Source organism: Artibeus jamaicensis, unplaced genomic scaffold (genome assembly GCF_021234435.1).
Source record: "Artibeus jamaicensis isolate MK-2021 breed Jamaican fruit bat unplaced genomic scaffold, CSHL_Jam_final contig_465, whole genome shotgun sequence".
Classification (NCBI taxonomy): Eukaryota; Metazoa; Chordata; class Mammalia; order Chiroptera; family Phyllostomidae; genus Artibeus; species Artibeus jamaicensis.
In genome coordinates, this window is record NW_026521843.1 from 3,129,853 (window position 1) to 3,153,039 (window position 23,187).

The 23,187-nt window shown below is 56.0% G+C and overlaps 2 protein-coding genes across 5 annotated transcripts in view; one reads left to right on the forward strand and one right to left on the reverse strand.

The window, feature by feature from the left end:
- The first annotated feature begins 742 nt into the window (after positions 1-742).
- Positions 743-13,791, forward strand: IAH1 (isoamyl acetate hydrolyzing esterase 1 (putative)). Of its 2 annotated transcripts, none has more exons than XM_037151808.2 (6): positions 743-1,053; positions 3,510-3,562; positions 8,205-8,353; positions 10,253-10,414; positions 12,347-12,468; positions 13,451-13,791. In XM_037151808.2, exons 1-6 carry the CDS (start codon positions 1,051-1,053, stop codon positions 13,631-13,633), a joined length of 672 nt encoding a protein of 223 aa, XP_037007703.2. In that variant the 5' UTR covers positions 743-1,050; the 3' UTR covers positions 13,634-13,791. The 2 variants fall into 2 exon arrangements, with proteins under 2 accessions (XP_037007703.2, XP_037007702.2); XM_037151807.2 differs by lacking the exon at positions 743-1,053 and adding an exon at positions 2,260-2,372.
- Positions 13,792-13,889: 98 nt separating this feature from the next.
- Positions 13,890-23,187, reverse strand: part of ADAM17 (ADAM metallopeptidase domain 17) — a 49,741-nt gene continuing 40,443 nt past the window's right edge. For all 3 annotated transcript variants that reach the window (XM_037151804.2, XM_037151805.2, XM_037151806.2), the window contains 6 exons: positions 20,200-20,334; positions 18,735-18,865; positions 18,119-18,197; positions 17,367-17,455; positions 15,894-15,944; positions 13,890-15,443 (listed from right to left, as the gene is read on the reverse strand). In XM_037151804.2, the coding sequence (XP_037007699.1) occupies positions 15,093-15,443; positions 15,894-15,944; positions 17,367-17,455; positions 18,119-18,197; positions 18,735-18,865; positions 20,200-20,334 (836 nt within the window). In that variant the 3' untranslated portion in view covers positions 13,890-15,092. The remainder of the gene's footprint in view (positions 15,444-15,893; positions 15,945-17,366; positions 17,456-18,118; positions 18,198-18,734; positions 18,866-20,199; positions 20,335-23,187) is intronic.

A 23,187-nucleotide genomic window follows, 5' to 3' on the forward strand; every position in this document is an offset into this window, starting at 1 on the left:
TGTGACTCCTGGGGCCCAATAACATTCTGTGGTTAGTAGCTTCACATTCAACTGAGAGGCTCTCTGTATAATCCTCAGGCTCACATTTACGGGTGCACAGGTGTCGGCTGTGGGGTCGAGTCCTGCATAGTAAATTAATCAGTCCCGTTTCCCGAAGTCCCCGGCACACAGACTTGCAGGCGCCTGACACAGGTGCTGTCTGGTGCTGTTGCTGAGGGAGCAGGTCAACCTCCCAGGGGTAACCTGGCAGGGAGGTCGATGAAAAGGTCTGATTGTCCCTCTGTAGAGGAGACAGGTGTGTGCCCGAGCCAGCCCCTCCCCTGCCGGCCTCACGGGAGAGCTCCTGACATTCCTCAGCGAACTAAAGACACGGGTTCCCCCCGCACTGGCTCCCGTCAACACCATGGAGGCCGAGTCGGCCACCCCTCCCAGTGACTTACAACCTGCAGCGTGGACCACGCCTGCCCTGCACTTTAATGATAAATGTCCGCACGTGGATTTGACTTTTCACGTGAAACAACGCACACGCACTTATATAATGTAGCTGCTTACTCTGCCCCTGGCCCAAACCCAGGGTCTGACGGTCACATCATTTGTTTCTGATTTGTTATGCTTGGCTGCACCGTGGAGTCACCTGGGGAGCATTGAGCTGATGCCCACGTGTCTCCCGCCTGCCTCCAGGTGCCTGGTTTGGAGGGCAGGCCCTGTGGCAGCTGCCAAAGCTCCCAGGTGGTTCTAGTTGATGCTGGGGAACCGCAGGCCTAGGCACTGGGTGTTGCCCTTCACCACCCTGCCTGCCCCCCTCCCTCCGGCCGGACAGCCCGGGGCCCAGCCCACAGCAGGTGGGTCAGCTTCCCTACCATGCACTGCTCCCCAGTTCCTGTTCTCACCTTCAACTCGACTGGCTCCAGATGAATCACTGGCCCGCTTTCCTGGCCGCCACCCTTCAGTGCATGGCAGGGGTGACGAGAACTCTGAGGCTTCCCTCTGACTAGGCCCGCTCCTTGGTCCCCCAGACCAGTTTTGGCAACAATCCTGCTGAGTCAGTCTATGGTAAGTCCCCCACCCCATCTGACCAGGGGGGTGGTCTGCTCCATCTCCTTGGTCCCAGCCCTCCATGCCTCACCCGCAGGCACCCCTTTAGTAAAAACCCTGGGGACTCAGTTTGGCCAAGGATTTCCCTCCGTGACAGTACTTCCACTGGCCCCTCCGTCTGAAACCCTTTGTTGTGTTGGTGTGACTCCCCACTTTGTCGTGTGCAGGAAAGTCCCTCTGTGTCACCTGGGCAAGGCCCCAGGGCAGTGTCTTTCGAGGTTTGTGCCCTACAGTCCAGCAAATGGCCACGTTGTTTTCTAACAAAGAGGTCAAAACCTTCCATAAGCCGTTAAGTTTTTTGATTGTGTGACAAATGAGTCCCTTGGCGATACCGACCCCTGGTTCTGCCAGTCATTAATCAAGAGGCAGGAGCTGATGGAAGGAAAACTCGGTTTATTCAAGAGCTAGCGACTTGGCGAGACAGGGACTCTGGCCACGCAGGCTGGCGCTGATTTCAGGGGCAGGGCAGGCAGGGCCAAGGCGTGGGCCGTGGGGCTGCATTGCCACGAGGTGAGCTCCTGGGACTCCAGCAAAGGGCAGTATCAGAGCCACGTGTGAATCCGCAAGTCACGGTCGTCCGCTACACGGGGTGTGGGGAGGATGGGGGGGCTTACACGGGGCATGCTTTCTGCCCTCCCGCCTTCTCACTCACTGCCATTTGCTGAAACGCTGGAACCGGCCTGCTCGGAGCGAAGGCGGTGGGACGGGGTGGTAAGAGGGAGGGCCTGGGGTGCTGACCGCAATGTTGGCCAGGGGGCAGGCAGATACCTGGGGCCTGGCCCCGCGTCTCCGGGGGTCCGTGGGCGCCCCAAGGTCAGGGCGCGGCCGCCACCTAACGATTCGGGATGAACGAGCCACAGAGAAAGAATGCAGGAGAGCGAACTTTTGTAAACGGGGAAATGCGCTTTGCAAGAGGTAAGAGATACCGCCAGCTTTAAAAACGGCTGGAGGCCGCCAGAGGAGCCCTAGGGCACCGACGGTCTGGGACTACAAACCGAGAGGACGCCGAACTGCGCAGGCGCTGCCCCGCCCCCGCCGCTCGCCCCGCCCCCGCCGCTCGCCCCGCCCCCGCCGCTCGCCCCGCCCCCGCCGCTCGCCCCGCCCCCGCCGCTCGCCCCGCCCCCGCCGCTCGCCCCGCCCCCGCCGCTCGCCCCGCCCCGGATATCCGGCCTGCTCCTCCTCCCGGCCTCGGTGTTATGGCGCTTTGTGAGGGGTTGGGTTGTGGGAGCTCTCTGCTCTGGCCTCGGGTGCTGCTGTTCGGAGATTCCATCACCCAGGTACCGCCGCGCATCCGCGACCCGCCTCTCACCGAGCGCGTCTCTCAGGCGTCCTCGGCCATGTCTCCGCCCAGAGCCACAGTCCCGGCGTCCTCAGCGACGGCCCGCGTTTTTTCGGCGTTACCCGCTGCCCTATCCCCAGCCAGGATGCCCCGAGGCCAGAGCAGTTGGTACCGCTCACGGCGGCCTCAGTGGCTGTCGCTTCCCGCTTCTCGTTCCCGGCCCCGGGGCGACGGGGCTTGCCCCGCGGCGCGGGCTCCCGGGCTCCTCTAGCCTCGGAGGACAGATCCCGAGTCCGCCCCCTCCCGCGTGCTTTTCTGTAGGGGTTTTAGGAAGCGTCCGGGCGCGCAGTCTCCGTATCGTCATCGGTGGCGGTTCTTTCCCACCGCCGGAACCTGAGTGGCTCCCGCGCCGTCGGAGCGCAGCGCCTTCCGGGTGGAGGCCCGGGAGCCGGCCCCTCGGCTTCCTCGGGGGGAACAGGTTGAGTCCGAGTTAAATGCTTTCGAGAATAAAATATACAGAAGGCCATGATTTCATCCAAGATCATTTCAACTCACGTTAAGGGAAAAACTTTTTATTTCAGAGGGAGTATATTTGTGAAAATAACTCTCTCGTGGCTTTATCTTTATTATTTTTCTAACATTCAGACATAACTTCCCTAAACCCATTTCTTATGTATATGCCAATAACTGGTAACATAAGTTTTAGGCATCTGGGCCTAAAATCCACGGGATTGCCAGAGTCCACAGGAATGTATATATCAAGACGCCCCCCCCCCCGAGTTCTGTAATTGTCTTATTGGTCCTTTTAACTGTTGAAAGGTGGTCGGGTGCGGCTTCATTTTGTAGCCGAACATACAGTTGGCTTCATCTCTGGCACAGAGATTTCCTCATAACTCTCACAGATAACGGTGGCTTCACCCAAGCCTTCAGGGCTCAACCCCAATCCCTAGGGAAGGGAACCACCTTCCACTTCCAGAGCGGCGGCAGTGGAGGGACTCCAACTGGCCTTGGGCAAAGTGCAGGCCAGGACAGGGAGGGCCCGGGCACCTACCGGGAATTGCTGACTGAGATGCCCCTTGTTTACTAAAGTGGCCCGGTCACTGGATAAGTACTAACGGGCTTTTCTTTTTTTCAGTTTTCTTTCCAGCAGGGTGGATGGGGTGCATCCCTGGCTGACAAGCTGGTCAGGTGAGCTCAGTCCGGCCTGGTCCCCACGTGCTTGGTGCTGGAGAGTGATGGGCACCCCCCACCCCAGTTTCACTGCCCTGCCCCAGTCAGAATGGGGGTGCTGGGGAGCAGGGAGGGGGCCCTGGGGGTTCAGGAACAAGAACTTCCTCTTTGTGAAAGCAAACTCTGTAAGTTGTGGAAAATGTATCAAGGGTTTGGATCCAAAGAAGACAGCTCTTCACCATGTAAAGGGCCAGGTTCTTTTCCCGTTGTTAGGACAGGTGTGAGTTAAATGATTAGCGAGTTCAGTTTGAAAGAGGAACGTATTCTCAACCCAGAGTTTGGATAGAAGTTTTTTTCCTCCAAAAGTCTTTATAAAACATGTCAGACATAGTGATGATTAGGTATGTTATTTGTCAAACTTAATTTAAGTGTGTGCTAAGGAATTCACTGACAGGGAAACAGTGTCCCAAGAGGTTAGAAATAAATATTTAGAAATACTTTCCATGTTAAAGACAATAGACCCATGTACTCGAGGTGTCAGTGAGCTGGCCGGCGGACGCGGTCCTTGTCCCCTTTAGGAGAAATAAGCCGATGAACTGCAGGCCCGTGGTCACTTCAGTTTTCTTCGTCAGTGTAACTGACACACCAAGAAAATACATTTTTTTCTAACTGTGAAATGTGGTTTTAAAAGTCTTCACTTTCTCCTTTTATTGTTATCCCCTAAACTAGAAAAGGAAAAACTGACCTTCCTGCTTTCTATATTTCTAAACGCTGGCTCTAATTCAGCAGACCTGCCCTAGAAACGTGCAGGTGGGCCGTTCTGTCCCTCTGCTTTCTGCTCTGGGAGGTGGGGAGGGGCGGGGCTGCAGTGCCCAGGCCATTTAAACCGCCGTCTCGTGTCTGCAACTACTCCACAACACGAAGTGGTTCGTTATTCTCCCACCTGTGTCACAGCTGAGGACAAAGGTGGAGAGGGCGAGTGACAGGGTCACACCACTGGGACGGGCAGCTGGCATGGCCTGGGGCCCTGCTCCCGTGCTGGTCGGCCGAGTTGGCACAGCTGGGCTCACTCAGCTGCCTAGAACACAGCAGTGCTTTTCCCTAACCCTGTAACTTTAATTAGTCCGTTGACCTTTTTGGGACAAATAGAAGGAGGTATTGAAAAATTAGCTGTTTAAACGACCTGAAAAGCTCCAGGAATTCGAAATGTTTAATTCAACATTTTAAATGTTTAATTTCATCTTAACTGTTTCATAGTTAATTTTAGCACTAAAATCTTGTCAGAATTGATAGCGCACAGGTGTGAGTCCTAGAAGACCACGTGGTAAAAGCTGATTTTAACCACGTGGAACTAAGAGTAATTACAAAGGGGACAGAGTTGGAGACAGTGTGGTCTGTCGTGCCTTGTTCTGTGGCTTCGCGGCAGCACCCGCTGCGCTGCAGAGCACAGCCCTGCTGGCCCCGGCGACAGAGGAGGCCTCCCCTGCCCTGGGCAGGTCTGTGTCACTCACCTGCTCTCAGGTGCCTCAGTGCAGCTAGTGGTACGTTTAAAGTGCGCGATTGTGTCCATAGTGATGTCTTTGTTTTCGATTCCAGGAAGGTCTTTGTTTGTTACAAAAGCATTTTAACAGTTCTTAAATCCATTAAACCTTTGAAAGTTTATTGATTATAGGAATTTGAACCAAAATGAACCACATCAATTTGCTAATTATAAATTAAAATCCAAGATTTTTTAAATTTATTTTTATTGATTATGCCGTTACAGTTGTTCTGTTCCCCCCCTTCATTCCCCTCCACCCTACCCCCCGTCCCCACCATTACCCCCCTTTAGTTTATGACCATGTGTCTCAAGTTCTTTAGATTCTGTATTTCCCATGCTATTCTTGCCCCCCCCATCTGTTTTCTATCTACTGTCTATGCTACTTATTTTCTGTACCTTCTCCCCCCTTCTCCTCCTCCCACTCCCCTGTTGCTAACCCTCCTTGAGATCTTCATTTCTATGTTTCCACTCCTGATCTAGCTGTCCTTTTAGTTTGCTTTTGTTTTAGGTGTGGTTGTTAATAACTGTGAGTTTGCTGTCCTTTCAGTGTTCATAATTTTTATCTTATTTTTCTTAGGTAAGTCCCTTTAACATTTCATATAATAAGGGCTTGGTGATGATGAACTCCTTGAATTTGATCTTATCTGAGAAGCACTTTATCTGTCCTTCCATTCTAAATGAAAGTTTTGCTGGATAGAGCAATCCTGGTTGTAGGTGTTTGGATTTCATGACTTGGAATACCTCTTTCCAGACCCTTCTTGCCTGTAAGGTCTCTTTTGAGAAATCCGCTGACAGTCTGATGGGAACTCCTTTGTAGGTGACTGTCCCCTTAGCTCTTGCTACTTCTAGGATTCTCTCCTTCATTTTAATCTTAGCTAATGTAATGATGATGTGCCTTGGTGTGTTTCTTCTTGGGTCCCACTTCTTTGGGACTCTCTGAGCTTCCTGGATTTCCTGGAAGTCTATTTCCTTTGCCAGATTGGGGAAATTCTCCTTTATTATTTGTTCAAATAAGTTTTCCACTGGTGGCTGTTCTTTCCCCCTTCTGGTACCCCTATAATTCGGATGTTGGAGTGTTTAAAGATGTCCTGGAGGTTCCTAAGACTCCTCATTTTTTTTAATTCTTGCTTCTTGACTCTTTTCTGTTTGGCCATTATTTGCTTTCTTCTGGTCCACTCCATTGATTTGAGTCCCAGTTTCCTTTTCATTGCTATTGGTTTCTTGTGCAATTCCGTTCATTTCAAGTAGTTTCGCCTTCATGTTTGTCTAATTTGTGGCTATAATCAACCAGTTCTGTGAGGCTCCTGATCACCAGTGTTTTAAACTGTGCATCTGAGAGTTTTGCTATTTCTTCATCACTTAGATTTATAGGCTCTGGGGCTTTGAGATCTTCTCAAAGCCATTCTTGAGCCATTTTTGGTCTGTTCTCGCCCGTTAAGTATGAGGAACGGAGCCTTGGACTCTCAGGTCGCTGGGTTGTGACGCTATATGTGGGGGCGTGGTCAGAGCGGGGAACTGGCGACCTCCTCTGCTGTTTCTCGCAGCTGGGTGAGGAGCTGAGCATTAGGTGGTTCACCAGGGTGGGGCCACTCAGGTCGCTGGGTTATGATGCTGTATGTGGAGGCGGGGTCAGAGCAGGGAAATGGCGGCGCCCTGTGCTGCTGCTCTTAGTGGGGCCTGCTCAGTCCTGTAGTCTCACTGCCCACTCCCTCGCTTGTCTATCTGCGCAGGAAAGCGCGACCACAGTCAACCCACAGCCCTGCTCCCTCCCTGTTTCCCTGCGGTCGCTCGCTGAGTCACTCACTAGGTCCAGCCCTGCGCCTGGGTTCCACGCGCCCGAGTCCGTCTGGCCGAGTTTTTCTGTGCAACCCCTCTCCGACAGCTGCTGGTTTCGCCCCTCTTACCGGTCAGGCTGAAGAATTTGTTGTTATCAGACTTCCGAAAAGTTCAATTTTCTGTGTTCCGACTGTGTTCTCTGTTGCCAATATTTTGTCTCTAAACTTGGTTGTGAGAGAAGGCACAGCGTCTCCACCTATGCCTCCATCTTGGCGGAAGTCACCCCAAGATTTATTTTTGAAACAACTTTTTATTACGGATAATTTCCACGCTCTACAAATGGACCCATGGTCACAGCTACATGCTGATGGAGCCGGGGCTCCGCCCCGAACCCCGAGCTCTGGAGCCAGGGTTGGGCTTTCCGTTGGCCACATGGCACTGCGACTCCGTCGTGGGTATAAGTTTAGGAGTAAGAAGGCACCTGTTGATCACTGGCTTAAACTGAAACACAACTGCTGTACTTACTAGAATGATTTAATGGAAGCAAAGCCGTGGGTGATGCTGACGGGTAAAAGGAGGTCACCCCTAACCTGTGTTCCGCTCCGGTGCGAACGCTGGGGGTGGGCAGCTGGGCAAGCCGGCGGGCCGGCACTCTACCTTCCACTCAGTTTTTTTTTTAATGTTCTTTTTTAGTCTTGGTTTTTATTTTGATCTTCTACTCAACTTTGCTGTGAATCTAAAACTCTAAGAAAGCAGACTATAAAAAAGTCTCACATATTCTGTACAGGTATTCCAATAGACCACTGTTGCATTCGAAGTCCAGCTTATTAGTGATCTTTTATCCACGATTCTTGCTCAGACTGATGCCTCCGTTCAGGAAACTCCACTTGTTTTTCTTTTATTGATTTGAGAAGGAAACATCGATTTGTTGTTCCGCCCACTTATGCAGTGATTTGTTGCCTCTTGTGAGTGCCCTGACCCAGGATCAAACCCACGACCTTGGTGTGTGGGGATGACACTCTAAGCGACTGAGCCACCTGGCCAGGCCTGTGAACTCCATTTTTAAAGCGCCCCACTCGGCCATGCGTGGAATCGGCTGGTCTGCAGGCTAGGCCATGGCCCTTGTCCTGTGGTTGGCCGTCACTCTTCGAGGCTATGCCGGCTCACCCCTACCTTGGCGCAGCCTGAGCACAGCGTGCGAGGCCGTGCTGTCGCTCTGACCAGAGGGAATCCGGGCGGGCAGAGCAGGTGGCCCAGGCCTGGAGCGCACACCCCAGTGAGAGGACGGCTACAGGTGGAAACGGTTTTTGTTCACAGTTCACGTTTAAAATCTTCTCATTTCAGAAAATGTGATGTTCTGAATCGTGGATTTTCAGGCTATAATACTAGATGGGCCAAAATCATCCTTCCAAGACTCATCTGGAAAGGGAGCGTCATGGACAGCCCGGTGGCCGTCACGATTTTCTTCGGTGCCAATGACAGTGCGCTGAAAGGTAAAGGCAGTTTGTATCTTCCTCCTCCCTCCTCTTGTGACAGCAGACGCCACTGTGTGTGCTGCTTCCTCGTGTCCGAACAGACGAAGTTCCCTGAGCACTTTGCGCATTTCTTCTGCCCATAACGCCAGGGAATTGTTTCTACTCTCCACACCCGGGTGCCGACCCAGGTTCAGGCACCGATGGGCCAGAGGCCTGGAGCTGTGCTCCGCCGGGCCTCCCGAGGGAGCTGGGGAGGCGGGGGTGCTCGGGCGTGCGCCCTGTACGGTGGTCTCACCGCCCCAGAGAGCGGTTTGGGGCAGCCCGGCCCTGGGTGTGGCCTGTGACCCTGGGTGACAGGAACCGGGTCAGAAGGACTGCTGCTGTGCCAGGCCACAGCCTCTGTCTCTCCCCTCTGGGGACGACAGGAGAGCTGTCTGCATGGTGTCAGCCTTGACAAGGAGGGTTGGTGGCCACCTGGCAGCAGTTTCTCCACGGAGGCAGCAGCCTTTTCCTGCTGCTGTGGGGACCCTGGGGACATCTCAGGTGAGGCTTGGGCAGGGGACCCACTGCCTGTGCTTGGCAGTGGGCTCGTCATGGGTTACAGGGTCAGCAGGGGCTGCCAGCGAACTACCTGGGTTAAAGCGAAGTCATTTCTCCGTAGCTACACGTAGAATTTTTCTTTAGTGGTGACGTTTTATCAGATTTAGGAGAGGGCAAAGATGCTTTCTAAGCATGAAAGTAATGGAGGAAGTTGCAAAGGAAGAAAATATTTTGTGAAAAAAATAGTTTATGTCTAAAAAAACTATTTTAAAAAATGACACAAGGAAAATTTTTCCAAAAATATGGTAGACAAAAGGTGGATGTCTTTCATGAAATCAAGAAAAATATTAACTCCAATAGAATAATGGACAAAGGCAGGAGTAGACAATTCACAAAGGAGAAATTAAAAACCAATGTTTTAAAATGTGTGAACTTGCCTCCCCCCCAAATGAGCACACAGAATTTTGGGTTTTGACTCAAACAAGGAGGCGGTGTAAGCAGTGAGCCTTACAGCCTCCCCGGGTTCCCGGTGGGCACGCGTGTGCTTTCCAGGAAGCTCGTCGGGGGCCTGGATGCAGCCTAGTGTGTCACGTGTCACGGCAAAACCAGGGGGTGCTGCATAGGGCGGGGGGCGCCCATGTGGTCACCTTACCTGTAAGTCTTGTGTGTTTGAGAGCCATTTGAAGAAACAAATGCTCATAACGTGATGTGAAACGAGCATACAGCAATGTAGCCTTGATGTGACCCCCCCCCTTTAAAAAACACAGCTGCGAGGGGAAGACAGGAAAGGCGAGCGTCAAAGTGCCTACTGGGAGGACCGTCGGGGGGGTGATGTTCTCTGTCGCTGCACTCACGTGTGGTCTGCAGGGGGCTCTGGGCCGCCCGTGGGAGCCCACCTGGAGCCAGTCCTTGGCACCTAGTGCGGCAGTGGCAGCACAGGGTGACCGAGTGCCCCTGTGGGGCAGGCACCTTGCCCTCAGTGCTGGACACACCAGGCTGACATAATGCACAGACATCTGCGAGGCAGACCCTGTTCTCTTCACCAGTGACAGGACAGGTACAGAGAGGCCGAGCACTTGCCCAGGGGCGTGAGGACTCAGTAGCCGGGGTGGGGCGGGGCCCAGCTGTCACTCCGCAGTCCTCCTCCACACATCCAGCCCGACTGACTGCGAACCTCTGGTTATCACGAGAGGAGGGAGACAAGCCGCACACCAGAGCCTTGGGGTGGATTCGTGAAGGCCTCTGTCCTTGAATCCTTCCCCCTCCTCTGGCCTGGGTGCTGCAGAGTTTCCCGGAGACGTCGTGAGTTGTAGGCATCTGAACACGCACTCATCTGAACTGCCACTTGAACTGGAAGTGTCCGTGTTCCCCCGACAGACGAGAACCCCAAGCAGCACATCCCCCTGGACGAGTACGTGGCGAACCTGCGGAGCATGGTGCAGTACCTGCGGTCCGTGGACGTGCCTGCCAGCAGGGTCATCCTGATCACGCCGCCCCCGCTCTGCGAGGCCGCGTGGGAAAAGGAGTGCCTCGCACAAGGTGAGCCGGCCGGGGAGCGCGGGGAGCACAGTGGGGGTGCCCTCCAGCCTGTGCCTGCAGGTTCCCGGAGTCTCTTGGTCCACATTGGCCTGTGTTTGCAATCAAGCTAAGGGAAGAAAGCATAGCTTCCATGGAGGCCAACCCGAGAACTTTCGACACAAAAGTCAGGGTCTCGCTTTGATTTTCTGCTGTTTATCTTCCAAACTCCAAGGTGCTCATGAAGCCACTAAGCACCGTGCGGACGCTGAGCGAGCGAGCATGTCCAGACTGACAGTGGTTTTCCATGTGGTGCTGAGGCAGGTGGGGCGGCTTTGTGCCTGCGCCACCAAGGTCCCGTCTGGGGTGTTCTCCTGACCCCCAGTAGTGGGAGGTGCCTGCCACAGGCTGCTTCACCCCTTTCAGTCCGTGTGGCCCTTTCTCCACTCTGCCACCCGTGACTGACGCCTCCCTCCAGTGACCGGAGCTCTCCTTCCCCCAAAACAGAGGTGGCTCTGTGGGCACACTGCACAGCAGTGTTCCGGCGGACAGGCCCCTCTGCATCCTGTGGTTGGGCGGCTCTGGGCACCGGGGCACCAGGCTTCCTCCCCCTGTTCATCTTTGCCTCCTCCCCCACCCCCCCGTGTGCAGTGCCTGGCCCTGGCCAGGGGCTCGGTACAGTGACAGGAACCTGGTTCCTGCCTGCAGGGCCAGGGAGAGAGATAATCAAGTGGATGGGGGTTTGTGGCGACATGGTAAGTGGTGCAGTAAGAGGTGTTGATGAGGGTCTGTTGAGAGCACTGAGGCAGAACCTAGCAACGGCAAGGAGGCCCGGCCCCCCGGAGGAGGTAGACAGAGGAGGTAGTCCAGGGTACACAGTGCGGGAGGAGGGCGCGGGGGGAAAGGCCCTGTGGCCAGGTCCAGAGCGAGGCCGCCCCCATGCTGCTTCTCAGGCAGCAGGTCCCTTGCTGCAGGAAGTGCTCTTGCTGAGCACTGGGGGGCTGGCCCCAGGGGTGCAGCTGGAGGTGGTCGTCCGTTCTGGAAACATGTTTTAAGTGGGATGCAGTAGGGAGAAAAGCCGTTATCTGGAACACAGCAGGCAGTGCTCGTGGGATTTCACTGCCGTGGGTGCGCACTGAGTCCTGGTGTCACACACGTTTTCTACTTCCGTTTCTGGCAGCCAGGCGCAGGCGCCATTGGGCCTGGTTCTTGTGTGGTCCGAGATCAGCAGCTCTATGTCCCCTGGGAACTCGGGAGCTATGCACATTCTTGGACCACCCCGGACCCACCTGCTGAGTCCACGGTCCCAGGTGGAGCCCCCAAGTCCTCCAGGTGACCCTGATGTGCATTCAGGTTCCAGACCTGCCACGTCGGGCTGGCCAGCTAACTACAGCCCACTGGCTGCAGCAAGGGGAGCGCGTTGGGAGACAGCCAGGCCCGCTGTTTTGCAGACTGTGGCTGCCCCTGAGCGACACTGGCAGGGCTGCCTCGTTGCCGACAGATGGTGTGCTTGCAAAGAGTATCAGCTGCTGGCCCTTCCATGCACCCCGAGTCAGGTGCCAGTGACCGGTGCACTCCCTCCCAGCTCCTCCCTCTGGTGGATCGTGATTTCTCCATGGTGTTGCAGTAGCTCCTTGTCCTGTGTAAAGATCCAAGGGTCTCACCACAGCCTTTGGCTGTAATGCAGCCCTTCCGGGCCATTGGCCCGGCTCTTCCCAGCCTTTCCTGCGTGGGACCTCCGTCCAGCGTCCTCAGGAGGCCATGGTGAGCCCCAGCCTGTGCTGGGTAGCGCCTGTTAGGCCTGGCCTTGTGCTGTTCCCCAGATCCCCAGCTGGTCCCACCAGGTCCGTAAATCCAGGCCTGATGACTGGACTGAGGAACCGTCTGGGTCAGAACCAGCACAAGGCCTAGTCCTTGGGTTGATCAGCTGTCACGCGGATTTTCTGTTCTCCACAGGCTGCAAGTTAAACCGCCTGAACATGGTGGTTGGCGAGTACGCCAGCGCCTGCGTGCACGTAGCCCGGGACTGTGGAGCTGATGTGCTGGACCTGTGGGCCCTGATGCAGAAGGACGGCCAGGTGCAGTGCTCACTCGGTCCTGGGGGGGCACGTGGGGTCCCGCAGCAGCAACTGAGCTGTGCGTGGCCAAGTGGGCAAGACAGTTGTCCCTTTCACCACTGGGAAGAGCGGGGGCAGGAAGGAGTAGAGAGGCCCCGGGCGGGCCCACCTCCTCCACTGCCCGCCCTTGCCAGTCAGGGTCTGCACACGGTTCCCATGTGGGGACGCTCAGGCCCAGTCCCTTCACGGTGCGGCGTGTGGGAAAATTACTAAGCTCACACCGGGCAAAACAGTTTAAGTAGAGTGTGGTATCAGCTGAGATTTGTGTGGTGAGACAAGTAGCTCTAATTGGAGTTTTTAAGTCCAGGAAGCCCATTTACAAATATGAAAGGTTTAGGAACGATGCGCAGAAGATAGACAGTCTGGCAGTGTCTGAGACAGACACTCTCACATGGCCCCGGCTGTCCACGCCCGGGCCTTGCACAGGGGGACACTCGTCCTCCTCAGAAACCAGGACCCATGAGCAGCAGCCAGAGTCCCGTGGCCGTCTGCGGGAGGGTTGGGAAGCTGCACCCCACGGGGCCAGGGGCTCTCCCCCAACCCCCTGCAGCTTTTGCGCAGGGGTCGTCCTTCTGAGCTAACAGTCTGGAAGTGCCGTGCGAGGTGGGCCCAGGCTGCAGGAAAGGCCTCTGCCCACCCCCACGGAGAAAGGGCGCTAAGGATCTGGGTGCAGGGACTGGCTCCTGCAGTTACTGTCCCAGCCCAGGCTGTGGCCCCAGTCCTTTGTTCCCAATAACCTGCCTGTCAGTTTAAACCTGACCAGAGGCAAAGGGCCCCTTGGCCGCAGCCAGGCCTTTGTTCTGTAGCTGAGCCCCTACTTGGGACCACTGGCCTAGGAGGGTGTCTCCGCGACCGGAGGCTACAGTCTGCGGTGCCGCTGTAGGCATGGTTGCAGACAGGGCACCTCACCCGCCTTTAACTGAGTCCCCTCTCCCCTCGACAGGACTTTTCATCCTACTTGTCTGATGGACTACATTTGTCACCAAAGGGAAACGAGTTTCTGTTCTCCCATCTCTGGCCCCTGATAGAGAAGAAAGTCTCTTCCCTGCCGCTGTTGCTCCCTTACTGGCGAGACGTAGCAGAAGCCAAACCGGAGCTCAGTCTCCTCGGGGACGGGGACCATTAGGCGCAGGAAGTGAAGGCTGTGACTTTATGGAACAAGACGTCACCAGAACCCTGAGACAACTGACCAAGTATTTTTTCTCAAGCTTAAACCTTTGCTCCCAACCCTGGAACAAAAACCACCGCCGCGTGAAACCAAGACGAATAAAAGCACCGTCCCGAGGTGGGCTGTGTGTGGCCGTTCAGTTCGCTGATTGCCGCGGGGTCTCCAGAGCCACAACCTGCGCAGCCTGCTGGTGCCGTAAAAGGAGAAAAGGGGAAGCCGGTTCCGCTTTTTAAAAAGTGAGTTTTATAAAAAAAATGATTTCCTTTCATTCAGCTGGGAACTACTTCCCTCTCAGACACACACCCACACACCTGACATCCGATTCCAAACGTGTAACCAAAATACGAGAGTATCATAACTAGTTAAAAGACAGCAAATACCACAAAGTACAAGTTCAAGTATTAGTGTAACAGGTATCTGCGTAACAAACATCCTTAGAAAAGAGACACCACTTGTCACGGGGGGAAATCGGGATTCCATCTCATCTGATGGCGGCTTCCTCACACGGTAAGTGCACACCGTCCAGAACCCGAGGCACTAAAGCAGGAACAACACAAACGGCCCCTCGCAGGCCGACTCCAGGGGGTTTTCAGACTCACTGTGTGGAATTAAAGTCGGCCCACGAGGGGCACCCCATCCCCCCTGGGCCACTAGTGTTTAAAACAGGTGGCTGTACTCTTACTCTGAAGTAGTTTAGGTTTTGTGAGTTTTTTAAGCAACAGTATTAGAAACACATGAAAATACTTACAAAACAAACCACCCCGCAAGTTAGGGCCTAAAGAGGGGGCAGGATTCTGTCATTCGCCTGGCTACATTTGGGACTCTCACTGTAAACTGTTTGGAGTGACTTAGTTCTAGAAAGAACCAACCTCAGAATTCTATGGAAACATGGATGCAAATTACTCCTAAACGGAGATGTGTCCTCCTCCCTGCCGGTGGCAGCTCTGGGTTGCCCTAGAGACAGAACCCCCACTTCACAAAGAACACACAGCTCCCTTTTCCGTCTTGTCGGCAAAAAAAAAAATACAGTATTCTGCATCCCAGCTGTCCTCACAAGTCCCTGCCCAGCGCCCCCATCTCCCTACACCACACGGAGAGGAGGCCAGCGTCTCCGCCTCCACACTGGCACCAGCATGAAAGGTCAATTTACAAAAACGTAAATACTTCAATGTGATCCAGCTGTGTGTTCTGCTTTTGCACCACAGGTTGAGGGTATTTCAAACACTAAAACCTCCGGACAAGCCAGAGTCACCGCACCTGGTCACCCAGGAAAGGGCAAACACACGAGCAGCACCTGCTGGAAGTCACTTCTTGTTCCTCCCAGACCTTCACAAAAACCTGTGAGTGGTTCTAGATCAAATCTATGAACACTTTACCACTCAGGCAGGTCGGAGCGCGCAGGACGCCGGCCCCTGGGCTAGCACTCGGTTTCTTTGCTGTCGACGCGATTCTGCCGCTGCAGCTTGAACGACGAGGCCTTCTCGCTCCTGGTGACCGGGTGGTCCGTGAGGTCCTCAAAGGACTTGGCGGCTGTGCTGCTGCTGGGGAATGGGTCCTTCTCAAAGCCGTCCTCGTCCGCGTGCGAGTCCGTGCTGGGGTCCTCCTGGATTGTGTCCATCCGCTGGTGGTCCAGTTTCGGAGCCGCAGGCACCAATGGCGGCACGGGGACGGCCTGCAACGGCTGCAGGCGGCCAGGGGTCTGTGGCCCCGGAAAGGGCTTGATGATGCGAACCGACGCCGAGTCCATACTGCTGAGCATCTCGACATTCTGCAAAGACGGGGAGGAGATGAGTGGCGTCCTTCAACCCAGCTCACCGCCCAACGGCCCTCCTGGAGGCACCCGATCCACCACGCTGAAGAAAGCGTGGGGCGAAGCGCCCTCGACTCATGAGCAACTGGAAGGGTAGCTTTCAAATGGGCTGACAACTGACTGTTTCAAGGCCCAAAAGAGAACTTACAACAACTCCATCAGGTCCAGACCTCAAGAAAAGATCTCAAAGTACTAAGTTGGTGCTGCAGAGCTCCGCTGCTGGCAGCTTGTGGGGCCCGGCCGAGCAGCACCCCTCTGTGTCTCCCTTCACTTTCGCTGTTGTCCCTGGACTTGACCTCCCCCCACACACAGACCCTTCCTGTTGCAATGCAGCTGGGATGCCAATGGGAGGTCTTATTAGCAAGGTCCCACGTGCGATTGAGAATGACTTTCACGCGGCGTACTTACACTGGGGTGGAACAGCGACAGAGATTCGTATTGCTTGTCCAGTTTCTTATCCTAGGAAGAAAACGGGGAAAGGTTCCCAAATGAAATTCAGTTAAGTGCTTATTCCTCACAGGCTGCTCCCGATATCGAGAGGTTAACTAAGGAGTCACAGAAAGTGGTCTGCCGCCAGCCTGGAAGTGCCTCCTTTGCACGGTAGAACGCATTTTCCTGTGTGGTCAGGAAGGCCAGGTCCAGGCAGTATTCTGTAAGCAATTGCCTGCCGTGAGCAGGAGGGTCCCCAGGGCACCCACCTCCCTGACGTCCAGGCCTGGTCTGTGCCAGGGCAACCCTGGCCACAGCTGCAAGTGGGGCCAAGAGGGCTGGGCCTCAGTGCCCAGCCCACCACAGCCTAACATCCTCAGCTGTCTCCAGGATCCCGAGGCCCCAACCCCTCACGGAACTGGGCCTTATCGCCTACACATGCAGAAGCCTGAACGCATGGTTCCATCCACAGCCCCAGGCCCCTGCCTGGGGTGCCACACCCTGTGACGACAGGCACCAGGTAGGAGGCCAGGCCCGTGAATCTACGCCTGGCTTCCAGGCCCGCTGCCCTGAAGGCGCTCTGGGGTCAGAAACAAGCCAGCCCCTCCCTCTTCACGGCAACTTTGCTTGGAAATCAAGGGTCAGGCTTCACGACCCACAAGTGCAACTTCCACTGCTAACAAAGTAGGTTTCACTCAAGTGAGAGCCCCCGTGATGGAGGGCACTGCTATTCCTCTGCCAAGGCTGCCCGGTCACCTGTAGAAACAGCTCTGCCTCAGCCCAACTGCCTGCTCCCTGGAGCGTCTCCTCCCCAGGCCCGTCAGGCTCGGTGCCCCACCCTGGCCAGAGAGGCCAGCCGTGAGCACTCCTGCGCGTGAGCTGTGCCAGGATTTCCCACGTGCTCCCAGGTGGAAGCCCAGGTCCGACCTCGTCTGCAGGAGACAAGCCCTCACATCCAGAGAAGCAAGGGGGACAGGTCTGTAAGAATGGCTTTGAAGAAAGAGCCCCAAGATGATCAAGTCCCTGGAGTCCCCCAGACAAACCCAATTCGGTGTGTCAGCTGGTGCTCACTTGAATGCAAACGAAACGACAGTGTGCTCTTACTAGCCAGAAGGGCCTGCACACCCGTGTGGTGATGCCAGGATGTGGACAGTGCAGGGCACTGCCCTGTGCACACACTGCACCCGCCAGAGGGCCCGGCAAGACGGCGCCCTGTGCTCGGATTGCACGATTCCTCGGAAACTCCACGACAGTGAAGACCCACACAGAGCGAAGTTCTTCACGAGACTACCAGCTGAGCTCCTCCCAAGGAGCGCTTTCCTAGGTGCAGCGCCCAGAGATGTCACTGGAAACGTCAGATTCTGTTAAGAACGAACTTCACCTTTTCTGAAGAGTGCGTGACTGCAGTTGCTAAAAACTAAGAAAATGGTTTGTTCCTTAAGGGCGACTCACCACACAGTGGACGAGCACGCTGAGAGGAATCCAGACCACCAAGGAGAAGACCAGGACGGAGCCCACGATGTTGTCTGCCAGAAACTTCCCTGCAAACAACGGGGAGAGTCAGTGCTGTGATCAGACACTTCACGGATCTACATCTCGGGGCTGCTAGGACATCGGCACTGGGCCAGACGCCACAGACTGGCTAGACAGCACTCGGACCCCGCTCAGGGAGGGCAGCTGCGGTGCCCGTGCGAGGCTCGACACATCCCACCCAGAGCGAGCCCTGGCGGCGCACAGGTGACAGTGCTCGGCGGGTCCCTGGGGTGCCCAAGTGGGTGGGGGGGGGGTGGAGCCGCTGGACGGAGGCTGCTGGTAACCGTGCTTTACGAGGACAGCGCTGCTCTCCGGATTTGCCTTCCGCAGCTAAACTCTTACCTGTGGGCCCAGAGGACAGAGTGCCTCCTGCTTCTGCAAAATCGGTGGCCCGCTTATAAATTAAACTCTCACCAACCAGCGTTCAGACTCACACCCTGCGGGACCGAACCACGCGGACGCTACCGCGTGCTCCCTTTTTTAGTGGAGAAGGAAGCGCGCACTTGGAGGAAGTGCCGACCTCCCTCGTCTGAGGCGGCATCCGCACCACATGGCGAACGTCTCCGCCTTCCACTGCGTGATCAGAGCGCAGGAGGCTGAAGCCGCGCTTTTCAAGTATCACAGAAATGGGCCCAGTTCTAGGTGGGCAACCACCTGGGGAAACCGCCTACCGAAAGTATTGATGCTCAGCTGGTCGATGAAGTCCCAGAAGCGCTCGATGACGTCCTGGACCCGTTTCTCGCATTTGCCCTGTGAACAGAGAACAGTGTCATCCCTAAAAGAGTCACCAGGAGACGAAAGTCGAGACAGCCAGTCTGTTGAAGACCAGCACCCAGTGAGGACGCCCCGACCGCGCCCCGACGGGGCGCAGCCAGGCTGCCCGGAGAGAGCGCTCTAACACCGCCCTCCTCGTGTTCTGCACGGACAAAGTCATGTTTCCCGAGAGAGCAAAGGGTCTGACTCTGGTGGGTCAAACTGCTTCTAGATTTTTCCTGTTTCAAAATAAAAACTTGCATTTCTGCCATCTTGGTCCATTTTATAATTAACCTAGAAAACCAAATAATTAGGACCCTCTGCCGCAAACCAGCCAACTCTGCCAAAGCCCCCCAACCTACGTGGGCTTGCTTGTGGGTTGGGCCCACCCACCGACCTCCCCTGCGAGTGGGAAGGGAGGACGTGCAGCATTGGCATTTTGGTTTCCTTCCATGTGCAAAACTGAGTATTTATGACATAAAAACTTATCATTCGGCAGCTACAGACAGAAGCTGTACGTGAATAAATACTCACATTCATGTCACAAAACCCCACAGTACAGGGCTTCCCTTTCCTCAAAAACAGGTTCCTCTGCTCAGCATCGACGTAGGGCACGCAGCGGCCCGCAGGGTCCCGGCAGCACACCTTGCACGAGTTGTCCGTCTCTGAAAAGAGCGGAGGGCTGCGTTTCCTTGGAGACGGGGCCGCCCTTCCCTGCACCACCCCCGCCGTGCCCCCACGGGGGAAGGAGAGCATTCGCCTCTATTGCCAGAGCTAATACTATCCACATCCCGCCCCTAGAAAGAACTTCTGAGTCCACCTCCCCAGTCCTCAGTAGAGACCATAAGGCAAAAAACAGTAACTACCAGAAACGTTTCCTTTCCCTGCGGGAGTAAAACTAGACCACTCCCTCCGCCTCACAATGCTTCAGAACACCGCCCTCGCGGCCTCGGCAGGTCTGGGACTCCCCAGAAACCAGGGCTGCAGACAGAGCTGCCTCCCCGCGGACGTGGCTCTCAGTGCCCCGGGACAGGAGCCCAGCGGCCTGGGCGGGGTGATGCCCCTCCCAGAGGCCAGCCTCTGACAGGACGTGGGGATAGGAGTGACGACGCGTCAGATAAGCCGCCAGCACCCACACAAACAGCGGAAACGCCCAGGAAGTCAACTGGCAGTGTAACTCAGGACGGATTTCATCCGGGCAAGTTAGCATTTACAGTCACTAAGATCAATGACACCAAAAACTGCTTCAGAGGGAAACCAGGCTTTGTCATGTCCGTCACACATCTCTGGGGCCTCACTGCGTGTCCTCTCAGGGCCCCTAAGCCTCCTGCCACTTGCTCGATAGTGTCTGCTCGGCATGGGCCGAGGCCCAGCTCAGGGGCCGTGACGCCTATCTGGAAACCAGCAGATGTCCCTCTGGGGAGGGGCAGCAGCTCGGACCTGCCGATCCCTGAGGTCCTCCTCAGACCCAGGGGCTCCAAAAGTAACACGGAAACCCGAGGACAAGTGTCAGAGGTCAGCACGGCGTCACCACCCATTACTAAGCGCAGCCCTGCACAGGTGCCTGGTGGGGAGCACCCTGAGATGGGCCAGTCCTGGAATCGGCCCTCTCGGGTGAGGTCTTAAAGGAGCCTCACAGTTCAAGGCCGACAGGACACAAGCAGCTTGCTGCTGCTGTCAGTGTGTGTGGGACATGGGGGAGGGGCGGCAAAGACAGGCCTCCACCCATCCATCACCCACAAAATTCCCTCCTACCCAGCCCCGCACCGGCCACATGGTCCAAAAATGTGGCAAGAAGTGAGACTTGTAACATGGTTTCCACAGACAAGGTGGAGGATCCAGGACCTGAGCCAAGAGGCCTGCTGGTCTCCACACAGCCCTGCACGGCCAGTGGCACGGAGCGGTGGGCACCATGGGGGCCCCCGAGTAGAGGCCCTACACTGGGCAGACACAGGCGCCCTCTGCCCTGCGCCAGGCTGCCTCGGGGCCATATGCTCACCATTGCACGCGCAAGACTCCAGCTGCTGCTCCCTCTCACAGAAGGGGATACACTTCCCATCCTTGCACTTGCCCAGGTCCAAGCACACGGTGTCATCCTCGGCATTCCCGGGAGGGGGACACTCACTGCTGTTACCTGGAAGCACCAACAAGCAGACGCCCATGAGGCACGACCCCCAGGTCCACAGGGTGCACTGCCCACCCTGTCCCGACAGGACGCCCTGGCCTAGCAGAAGGTGTGCCAGGCCCTTGGAAGGTCTTGAATGTCCACACCCAGTCTCCGGGACCTCGCCTCCTCCACACCTGCCTCCCACCTGCCGTGCAGTGTGCTTCTCTCACACATGTGAACATGCACACGTGCCATGGCCACTAATAAAACTGCACCAGGGCCACGGCAGGGACTACAGGCAAACGTCCCGTGGAAGCCACGTGCCGGGACAGCCACCCTCTCCCTCCAAGGTATGTCCCACCTCAGAGCTCTGGCTGTGCTGGTCCTTTGTCCCCAATCTTCTGGGGGGACTGGATGGCTTTTGTCACCCCTGAGCTTTTGCCTCCCAGATCCCCTTGACCTGCCTGGGTCCCCTTGCCCCGCCCAGCCCCACCCCACCCCACCCATCTCTCTCCTGCTGGGGGGCAGTTTCCAATTCGCATCTCTCTGGCTGACCCCTGTTCTCTCCGGATGCCCCCCCCAATGCGGAGGCTGCGCTGCCTGGCAGCACAGACCTGACCTGCTATGCAGGACTCAGCCTACATCCAGTCCTACCACCCCTGCATGCCCCCCATACATGTGTCCTGAGTGAATCGGTGAGCCTGAGGACAAAGAAGAGTGACCGAAGGATGCCACACTCGGGGGAGAGGATGGAGCGAGTGACTCGTTCTGGAAAACGAGTGGCACAAGCAGGTAACAGTCAACAGGAGAACGGAGGAAAAGCCGCGATGAGAACAATGAGTGTGCCCTGAGTTGCTGGGGGCGGGGGCTGTGGGGGGACACGGCCTCTCTGCTGAGGAAAGGAACCAAGCCCAAGGTTTCGGCCTCAAGGTCACGGGGCAGTCAGTGGCGCAAAGCTTGGAGGAAACACGACAGCCTTCCTCCCGCGGGGCCTCACAGCTGCCTCTGGTCTGCAGGGCCCTTCGCCCCCGGGCGTGCGCTGGGTCTCCTGGACACTAGTTCCACAGCCGCTGCAGCTGACGGCAGGCCCCGCACGCACGGGCAGTGAGGGTCTGCACCCCGCCGTGCCACGCGCTCAGCGTGAGACGCCACCTCCAGACTCACCCAGAAGGCCCCGCAGATATCTGTTCACTTCTGGTCTTAAAAAACTGAACTTGAAGTATGAACCAGTGGAGAAGCACAGAAACACAGCATGGCTTCTTCACCAAGGGCCCTAAGCTCAGTGTGCAGCAGGGCGACCCGGAGCTCGGTCGTGGCACAGGTCGCCAGGCCCTGCCCCCCGAGGTGTGGATGCAGGAGGCCCAGGCAGGGGACCAAGAATGTCCACGCCCAACGAGCCCGTTTCCAACGTGACATGGTGCTGCCACTCGTGCAGGCCACTTCCTCACAACGAGCGTGTCCTCTCTAGCTGCTGCCCGTGTAAAGTGTTACGGGGACAAAAGTCTGCTTACCAAGAAGTGCATTTATTCTAACTGTTGTACTTATTTAAAAAGAAAACATCTCCCTGGCTGGTGGGAACATGCCTGGGTTGTGGGTCAGGTCCCCAGTAGGCGCACAAGAAGCAACCACACAGTGATGTTTCTCTCCATCTTTTTCCCTCTCTCTAAATAAAGTCTTAAAAAAAAGAGAAAAAACACCTTTCTGAGTCTGCTTTATTACAGTAAAGATGGAAACACTGAGCACAGCTAGGAAATGTTTTTAAAGCCTGACCGAGATATCCAAGCTCCCGGTGCCTGGCAAACCAGCAGTGCTGACAGATCGCAGAACGTAAAAACCACACCTGTGGTTTACATGTTACAAGTCTCACCTGGAAAAACCAAAAGGAGACACTCCTCACACCCGCCGGGATGACCGCCACCAAGACAGGGGACAATAAATGCTGACCAGGGCGTGGAGACACTGGAAGCCCGAACTCCTCCAGCGGGGGCGGGAACGGAGCAGCTGCCAGGGGAGACAGCCTGGCAGCGCCCCAAAGATCAGAGAGGTGACCATCCAGCCATACAGACCAGGAAAGTGGAAATGCGTCCACAGAGAAACCGCACAGGAGAGCTCACAGAAGCACCAGTTTTCACAGCCAGAGTGAAAACAAGCGGAAAGCCCAGCACCGACAAACGAGCGAATGAAGGCGGAACACACCGCAGGAGGGGGCGGCGTTCGGCAGCAGGACCGAATGGAGCGCCGCCCCACGCCACAGCGGGCGCGAGCCTTGAGAACGCCACTCTGAGTGGACGAAGCGGGTCCCAAAAGGCAGCGCACTGTGATTCCACTGTGCAGGATGTCGGAACAGGCACACCCACCCGGATGGGGAGACGGGGGGGCCCGGGGCCAGGGGGCGGAGATCGGGCGCGCTGCCTCAAGGGCACGGGGCTGCTTCTGAGGTGACGATCTACAGTCGACTGTGGTGGCGGCCGCACAAACGTGAACCCGTTGACACCTACTGACCTGCACACCCTGAGTGGATGAACACCAGCAAATGCTACAGTATGTCCGCATCTCAGTAAAGCTATTCAAAAATCCAACCAGCCAAAGGACAAAGTTATAAAACTATGAGAACGGGACAGGTATGCCAGACAAACAGGAACCACTGCCGCCACCAAAGGAAAATGCAGGCGGCGAGCTGCATGTGAAATGAAACATCTTGAAGTCCAAAAGCACCACGAGGGTGGAGACAGACAGGCACACTGGTAAGGGAAGGGCAGGGGAAGAGGGCACAGGGGTGTGTCCACCGAGTCCCTAATAACACAGCTCTGCACATTCCACGCACAGACAGGACCACACCCAACACTGAAATGACAGATTTCTGTTCCCTGAAGCATAGCA

What these genes read in the sequence shown, in the direction of transcription:
- IAH1 (XM_037151807.2), top strand. Translation starts at nt 2,292, where the DNA reads ATGGCGCTTTGTGAGGGGTTGGGTTGTGGGAGCTCTCTGCTCTGGCCT. An exon ending in TCGGAGATTCCATCACCCAG is followed by an intron (nt 2,373 to 3,509) that starts GTACCGCCGCGC and finishes TCTTTTTTTCAG; the next exon opens with TTTTCTTTCCAGCAGGGTGG. An exon ending in TGATGCAGAAGGACGGCCAG is followed by an intron (nt 12,469 to 13,450) that starts GTGCAGTGCTCA and finishes TCCCCTCGACAG; the next exon opens with GACTTTTCATCCTACTTGTC.